Genomic DNA, 9130 nt, shown 5'->3' with positions numbered 1-9130 from the left:
TAACCATCATCCGTCCATTTGTCTTTCCTACACCTACTCCAAATGCTCTAAATGTCTTCTTCGGGATCTGTATAACCATGATCTGCTCCTCAGTAGTGATTCTGGTTAGTACTGATCCTGCTGTAATCTCTTTAAAACTATAAACGTTAAAATCATGCTACGTAAATATTATTTTATAAGAAATCTTATTATTATTATACCAATAAACAATACAATTTCTCAATTTACAGATGTGTTGGTATCGCCAAGGTGACCTGGAGACCATTTTCAGACATCTCATCTATTACACCATAGATTCGATTGTCCTGCTTTATTTATGTGCAAACCTTTACTTCCAAGTTGGGAAAAATGTTATAGCATATAGAGAAAATGAAGAGCTTTGTCTTTGTTATGTTTAATAAATTATACTGTTTAAACATATTTCAATGTACTTACAATATGTATAATATAATATAAATGTATCTGCATACAGCATATTGTAAGACTGACATAGACCATACATTTATATCATATGTGTAAGAATGTATGTTAAAATGAAGAGAAAAAAGTCACTATAGCAAAAAAATGTGTTGTCTAATCATAAAGTAATTCATAATAAAGGCTGATCCTGCGTATACGCCCACTTTTGGCAGACGCTCATGAATATTAAGTACGCAAATGCAAAGGCCATGTGACAAGGTGTCAAAGCCCACGATTTTTCTTGGCGGATTCCAATCTTTAAACTACAATGCAGCCACAACACACACAACAGCCTACAATACTAGATACTGACAAATGAAATGAATAATGCTTTCAGATGAATGGACTACATAATACTACATGATACAATGAAAAAGAGTGTATATATTTTGTAAGTATTTTTATGCTTTTCAGCTAAAGGAATACCAACCTATGCTGCATTGCTGTGCACCCAGTATGCCAGAACATTATCTTTATCTTCATCATTTAATCTGACATGAAGAATTATCATGCAGCATGTTACAGTATTTTTATTGTGATTATTTTGCACGTGACAAGTAACAATGTTAGGGAGAGACAGACAAACACAAGTGAGCACGCATCACAACACGCATGTTTCTGAAGATATTATCAGCAAAGAGAGCATATTTAGGGTTTTGGCCAGGTACTGTATACCTGTGTCATGTATCTGTGCCTTAAAGCCCGGTACGGTCAACACAGCATAGGTCAATAAAGGGAAAAAAAAAGTGTGTATATGGAAACCTTGCCAGTATGTGTGTAAATAGGGAGGCTTTCATCATCAAACTATCTATTTGGGTTTTTTAGGTGTGTCAGGTAGAACAAAAGGTATCATTACTTTTATGTAGGGTATATTGTACCACTAACAAAATATAGAAATGATGTCGCAAAAACATAGAATTATTATTATTTGGTCATAGAAACAACCTAAAGCGACAATAAAAACACATGACCATGTATATCTGCACTATTTCTTTATGTTATGCTTTTTTATGGTCAGTTATGTTTGTATAGTGGGTTAAAATAAATCAAAATTCAGTTCATCATATTGCCATGATTTGCTAAAAAAAGTTTATATTTTTTAAAACGTATTTGCTAGTCTATCCTTCAGAATCCTGAGCCCAATATACTGTATGTTTAAAAAAAAAAAAAAACAGCAAAACGTAGACCCGAGCTGTTTGAATTTATATTTGTCTGTGTTAACATTTAGTGAGTCAGGAAGGGGAATGAGGGAGTTGTTTTATGCTCATAAAGACATGGAAAAGTTCAACGTCAAGCCCAATAAAGAGAACAATTATACAGTGGTACCTCGGCATATGAACATCCTGTCTTGGGAAATCCTTAAGGACTAAAACTTTACAAGAAATTTAAAGCATTTTCGGGATACGATAGAACGGTAGCCGATAAAAATATGCTTAGCTTAGCTTTAGTGGAACGCTGAGCTAAGCGAGCTTATTTTTTTTTTGGTGTGCATTATTTAGATTTATGCAAGATGCAAGATTTAGTGAAGCTATGGCACTATGGGTCCCAAGTTAGCAAAGTTAGAAGAAAACGGAGCCACTTTCAGGTTTAGTTTTAAAGCAAGTGGTGACAAGAGGAATCATAAATTGAGGTTAAGTGATGTTTAATCTCTATTTACTTCATATTTTACTTTATTTACATGCCTTTTTTAAATGTTTAGATTGTTTTTATATGCAAAAACATGATTATGTTGCTGGAAATTGGTAATATTGGTAACATTGCTTTGGGTGGCTGGAACGGATTATATGGATTTACATAATTTCCTGTTGGAAAATGTGTTTTGCAATACAAAATTTCGCCTTAAAATTCGTATGCCGAGGTACTAGTGTAAAACGTTTCCCAGTATGAGTGCACTGTTTTTGACACCTTTGGCTTTCCATAGAAATCTCTCTCTCTCTCTCTCTCTCTCTCTCTCTCTCTCTCTCTCTCTCTCTCTCAGCTGATATCTACTTATCTCTGAATGGAAGGCTCAGTGTTTCTCAGCCGGTCTGTGAAAGATCAGAGGAAACAAATGGTGTTCCTGTGCTGTTTGCGGTTGACGGCTCTTATTGTTTTATGCAGTGTTTCTCCGGTGAGCTCTGCACATAACCTGCCTCAGTGTGTGGAGGTGAGAATACATCAACACTGACTCTAAATGCTTGTGTGTGTGTGTGTGTGTGTGTAGTGCTGATTTAGTGTGTTCCAGATTCTAAAGGCTTTCTGCATCTTATTTCCATGAACAAATGAAACTGCTGTATCTTATGAATCTCAAATGTGAAACATACAGTAAACTGTCTGTCTGTCAGTCCATAACCTTAAATTATACTTTAGCTAATTAATGCATCTTCTTAAAATCCTGTAAAGACATAGAAAGATCTCGCATTTCTATAAGATACAAAATAACAAGTGGGATGTATATGAAGTATTTATGGAGAATCTATCATTTATGTAGAGTACTACGTTTAAGTCAGAAGGCAATGTTTAATTTACCAGAACAGCACAGCCCGAGAACAGTGCTGAACGCATTACAAATTAAAGCTTTATAATAATGTGCTTGTTTTAATGATTTGGACTAGGTCATGGTTGCTATAGTAACAGCTGATAAACAGGGACTAGTCAATAGAGGACATGCCACAACTATTCTAATGTGTATGCATGTGATAACCCGTTCATAGATGTTCAGAAGTTAACTTAAATATACAATGCCTGATCTGGCCAAATATTATTATAATAATAATAATAATTATTATTATTATTACTATTACTATAATAATAATAATAATAATAATAATAATAATAATAATAATAATAATTATTATTATTATTATTATTATTATTATTAATAATAATAATAATAATAATAATAATAGAAAGACACTGTTTAAAAGCGTCAAATTATTGGCCTATGTCATGTAAAGTGAAAACTAAGAATATTTATAATTAAAGCCATTTCAATTATTAATCCTGTATAAAACCTGGAAGAATAGTGCTGAACTTTTAACTTTGTACAATAAATGTGATCAGAAAAAAATGATGAATTGTCGACCACTTAAAAGCTTGGTGAAGTTCATAAAAAAAAAATCAATCCATCATGAACTAGATTTATGATAACATCATACCTTGTAGTGTGCAAAGTAAATGTTTGCTTTACAACCATTTTATAAAACTACTGTAAGGCCAGTAACACTCTTTTTTTTGTATAATAATGTACAGTAATAATGCATTAATCTATTACATATAATCAATAACTCAGTGTCAACCTCTTCCATGGGTGTACGGATGGCACTTACCTTGTACTCAGACTTCTTTTGTGACTAAATCTGCAACATGATGATGATGTTTGAAGTGGAGTAAAATTTGACCTATCTGACTTACAGTACTTGACACATACTTGCGGTAAGCATCAAGTGCTATAATATACCTTTAGTCAGGATTTACAGTACTGTGCAGAAGTCTTGAGCCACCGCTCATTTCCAAATATGTTTCTTCCAAAGAACCTTTGTGTATTTTTAATATAGTCTTGAGGACTAGTTCTCCAGACTTATACTGGTGATGCTGAATGCTGTGTGCTTGGAACAGACCAAGAGGGGAAAGGAGGTTGCTGCAGAAATGAGGGTTGCTGTCAATTAACCAAGCAAATTTTAAATGTACCTTTAGGCACTTTGTAGCCTGGCACTTATTCCGTTTTATGAGATTTAATATGAAGACGTTAAGACTTTTGCACAGTACTGTATATTTTTTTTACCATAATGGGACAAACTATTTTCAGTATTTTACTTATCTTATATGAGAACAATACGCCGTAGTTAAATTCTGGGCTTGCAGTGCTATCTGTAATAATGTTCTGATGTATGAGACCATTGCTGTTGCAGTGTTAAGTGCTCATTTTCAACACATGGGTCACGTCCGCGTTCTCATCTCAAGTACTTGATAATAGCCAGGCCAAAAATAGCATCTCTCTAACAGCTTTCTTTAAATCTGAATACATCCTTGGTTGTTTGCTTCGTAGGAGTCAGAGTCAACAGAGGCTGGTATGCACTTCCACTAAGCAGGAAGAAAGACGAGAACAATAAGTAAAACAAGTGTACTTTGATTTCTTTAAATATGAGTCAGCAGACTGCTGTTTACTGTGCCTATTCAGGGGCATGAGAAAGTATTAATCCAGTAGTCTATGGCTGTGATCTACGTTTTTTTAGTTGTGAGGTGTTCTGTGCATAAATATCATAGGGAAATGTATTTATTTTTTATTTTTCAAAATTCTAAATAGCAATAGGCATAAGATTTTTTTTATGCATGACTATGCATTTGTAGTGATCATTGCTTCAAGGGTTCAGCTACTGGATATGTGTTTCTATTTTTAAAATCAAATAATAGTGCTGTTGGTTTGATTTACCGTAAAACAGACATATTGATGTACAGTACCTACTCCCTACAGTAAGCTTTTATAGTTCTGTTCTGCTTTTAACATGCATAGTTAAATACATAGACGTCAAATACAAAGTGTCATACACTGCTTAGGTGCTGGATCATTTTAAAACAGAAGCTGGTCATTTCCAGCAGGACAATAATCCAAAGCTGATTTTTACAAAAATGATTCTGACATTTAAGATGAAAAGCAAAGAATGTTAAGGAATACAGAGAATTGTGCAATGACCACAAATCACATGCAATATGTTTCCATATAGATTTATGTAGGATTACAAAAGGCCAAGAAGAAATAAAATGTGACAGGGCGTGGTGTGTGATACAATACCACCTAAAGCTAATATTTGATCCTTGATACTAGATTCTTGAATCTAGTCACATTTTATTTAAGTCTAATGTTGTTTAAAATTCCACAAAACAAGCTACAGTAGATCCTCTTATCGGATATATATACTGTATATATATATATATATATATATATATATATATAACAGTATATACAATAGTACAATATATTCAATATATATATTGTTTATTTATTTTTTCCTCCATCTTATTCCTTTCTCTCTTTTCCGTCAGCTTAGATTTGCATGTCATGACAGTTCACATTAATAATTATAAGTGACTAATTTCTGTCTGTCCTCTGAGATGGCACACATACACACGTCGATATGTCTTTGTTCACGTTATCTGTGTTTAAAAAAAGTCATATTTGTGCAACAACCCATTCATTTCAAACAAGTGATGCAATTTTTAGCAAAAACATGATTGGGATTTTGCTCTGGAGGAAGGCAAGTTGTTAGTCGGCTGTATTTGTTGAGGTCCTCTGTCGTTGTCTGCCGTTGTAATTCACCTCATATGATCATGTGCCAGATGTACAGTATACTGTATATATATACAGTGGTGTGAAAAACTATTTGCCCCCTTCCTGATTTCTTATTCTTTTGCATGTTTGTCACACTTAAATGTTTCTGATCATCAAACACATTTAACTATTAGTCAAAGATAACACAAGTAAACACAAAATGCAGTTTTTAAATGATGGTTTTTATTATTTAGGGAGAAAGAAAAATCCAAACTTACATGGCCCTGTGTGAAAAAGTAATTGCCCCCTGAACCTAATAACTGATTGGGCCACCCTTAGCAGCAATAACTGCAATCAAGTGTTTGCGATAACTTGCAACGAGTCTTTTACAGAGCTCTGGAGGAATTTTGGCCCACTCATCTTTGCAGAATTGTTGTAATTCAGCTTTATTTGAGAGTTTTCTAGCATGAACCGCCTTTTTAAGGTCATGCCACAACATCTCAATAGGATTCAGGTCAGGACTTTGACTAGGCCACTCCAAAGTCTTCATTTTGTTTTTCTTCAGCCATTCAGAGGTGGATTTGCTGGTGTGTTTTGGGTCATTGTCCTGCTGCAGCACCCAAGATCGCTTCAGCTTGAGTTGACGAACAGATGGCCGGACATTCTCCTTCAGGATTTTTTGGTAGACAGTAGAATTCATGGTTCCATCTATCACAGCAAGCCTTCCAGGTCCTGAAGCAGCAAAACAACCCCAGACCATCACACTACCACCCCCATATTTTACTGTTGGTATGGTGTTCTTTTTCTGAAATGCTGTGTTACTTTTACGCCAGATGTAACGGGACACGCACCTTCCAAAAAGTTCAACTTTTGTCTCGTCGGTCCACAAGGTATTTTCCCAAAAGTCTTGGCAATCATTGAGATGTTTTTTAGCGAAATTGAGACGAGCCTTGATGTTCTTTTTGCTTAAGTGGTTTGCGCCTTGGAAATCTGCCATGCAGGCCGTTTTTGCCCGGTCTCTTTCTTTTGGTGGAGTCGTGAACACTGACTTTAATTGAGGCGAGTGAGGCCTGCAGTTCTTTAGTTGTTGTCCTGGGGTCTTTTGTGGCCTCTCGGATGAGTTGTCTCTGCGCTCTTGGGGTAATTTTGGTCAGCCGGGCCACTCCTGGGAAGGTTCACCACTGTTCCATGTTTTTGCCATTTGTGGATGATGGCTCTCACTGTGGTTCGCTGGAGTCCCAAGGCTTTGGAAATGGCTTTATAACCTTTACCAGCCTGATAGATCTCAATTACTTTTGTTCTCATTTTTTTCTGAATTTCTTTGGATCTTGGCATAATGTCTAGCTTTTGAGGTGCTTTTGGTCTACTTCTCTGTGTCAGGTAGCTCCTATTTAAGTGATTTTTTGATTGAAACAGGTGTGGCAGTAATCAGGCCTGGGGGTGACTACAGAAATTGAACTTTTAACTGTGATAAACCACAGTTAAGTTATTTTTTAACAAGGGGGGGCCATTACTTTTTCACACAGGGCCATGTAGATTTGGAGTTTTTTTTCTCCCTTAATAACATAATCTTCATTTAAAAACTGCATTTTGTGTTCAATTATGTTATCTTTGACTAATAGTTAACGGTTTTTGATGAGCAGAAACATTTAAGTGTGACAAACATGCAAAAGAATAAGAAATCAGGAAGGGGGCAAATAGTTTTTCACACCACTGTATATATGATCTAGAACCACATCCTAAAGTGTTTCAGATCCAATCTGAAATCAACAGATTTGTGCGTTCAGACAGTGCTAAAAAATCAGATCTGTTTCACATTAGGGTAAAAAATATTTAATCGTGTCAGTTCAGGCAGGTGATATGGGCATAGTTTAGGGCAAAAGATTTTTAAAAAAAATTTTCACTATGATAAAAAACAAAGCCCACAATCCTCATGGCTCTCTTTGGTCTAAAAACATAAATAAACAGGTTTACATCTGACTGTTACAAAACACTGACACTAAATATGTCCTCACAGACAAGTTCATATCAATAGTTAATTTTTTTTCAATCTGTTCATGTGGAACATCTGCTTACACTACACTGTGAAACGTGTTATAACAAACATAATAATGTATCCAGATGTGCACATTAATATAAACCCTGCAGCCTTGCGGTAAATTCGTAGTGTTATACAAAATTAATCAACGCCTAAGAAATCTGATTTAACACAGATGTGTCATAAAGTAAAAGGATGAATTACCTATCTGAATAATATTTAAAGATAACTGATATGACGATTTAAATATGTCGAATTTAATAAGCAAATCGTATATTTTTGCAGGCAAATTTTGCCTAAGGCTAATTTAGGGAGAGAATAATTCTGGAGGGACAAAGTTTAGACTGTAGTCCTCTACAATCTAGAAGTCTTCAAAACAGAGCATTAAGAATTCAATAAAGAGTCCGATACAGGGTAAAGGGAAATGCTTAAAAAAAAAAAAAGTATGTTACAAGTACAAAGTATGGAGCAAGTCTTGTTAAGTGTGTAATTATTATAAGAAAATAATAAATTAATTATTTAATTAGTTAGTTTGTTTGTTTATATTTGCTTTATGCATTCATGGAGTTAAATCTTCTGCACTGCTAAAACTGGACCCAGGACAATTATTATAGTCATGTTCAAAAGTTAGCACCCCCTCTTTTAATTCTATGTTTTTTTTTTTTTTAATTATCTGACCGTAGCAGGTTTTAGTATTAGCCTCAGACGAACAACAGCATATAACTTGACTTATTTATTTAACAAAAATGCTGCCAAAAAGAAACATGTGGGCAATATTAAGTGCCCTATGTGATTTAAAAGCTTGTAAATCTACCTTTAGCAGCGATAACCTCAAGTAATAATTTCCTGTATGACTTTATCAGTCTCTCACATTGTTATGGAGGATTTGGGCTGTTCTTCTATACAACATTGCTTCAGTTCATTGAGGTTGTTGGTTATTTGTTTATACACAGTAATCTTAATGGTCGACTCAATGACTACAAGGTGCCCAGATCCTGTGGCTACAAAACTAGCCCAAATCATCATCCCTCCACTGCAGTCCTAAACAGTGGGTTTGAGGTGTTTAAGCTGAAATGCTGATTGGTTTTCGCCAATCATGGCACTGGGCATTAAGGCTAATCAACTCCACTTTAGTCTCATTTGTCCATGTAACATAGGTCTTGTGCTTTGTTTATGTGCAGTATTGCTTTCATGATCTTTTTATACGGCAATGCTTTCTCCTGGCACCCTTCCGAACAAACCGTACTTATTCAGTCTTCTTCTAATTGAACTGTCATGTACTTTCATTTTTACCATTTTCAGTGAGTCTTGTAGATCTTTTGCATTTGTCTAGCATTGTATGGTCTGATCTTGATGGGGGATGATTGGTCTGAAAAGTCCACTCG

The 9130-nt window shown here is 34.9% G+C and overlaps 1 protein-coding gene across 1 annotated transcript in view; it reads left to right on the top strand.

Annotated features, from left to right (window-relative positions):
• Positions 1-2458: 2458 nt before the first annotated feature.
• elapor2a (endosome-lysosome associated apoptosis and autophagy regulator family member 2a) overlaps positions 2459-9130 on the top strand; it is a 33729-nt gene continuing 27057 nt past the window's right edge. Inside the window, exon 1 of the mRNA XM_053500856.1 lies at positions 2459-2605. Within this exon, the coding sequence (XP_053356831.1) occupies positions 2459-2605 (147 nt within the window). The remainder of the gene's footprint in view (positions 2606-9130) is intronic.

Source organism: Clarias gariepinus, chromosome 7 (assembly GCF_024256425.1).
Source record: "Clarias gariepinus isolate MV-2021 ecotype Netherlands chromosome 7, CGAR_prim_01v2, whole genome shotgun sequence".
NCBI lineage: Eukaryota > Metazoa > Chordata > Actinopteri > Siluriformes > Clariidae > Clarias > Clarias gariepinus.
Note: the sequence above shows the minus strand (reverse complement) of the source record. Positions and strands in the feature narration are given on the sequence as shown.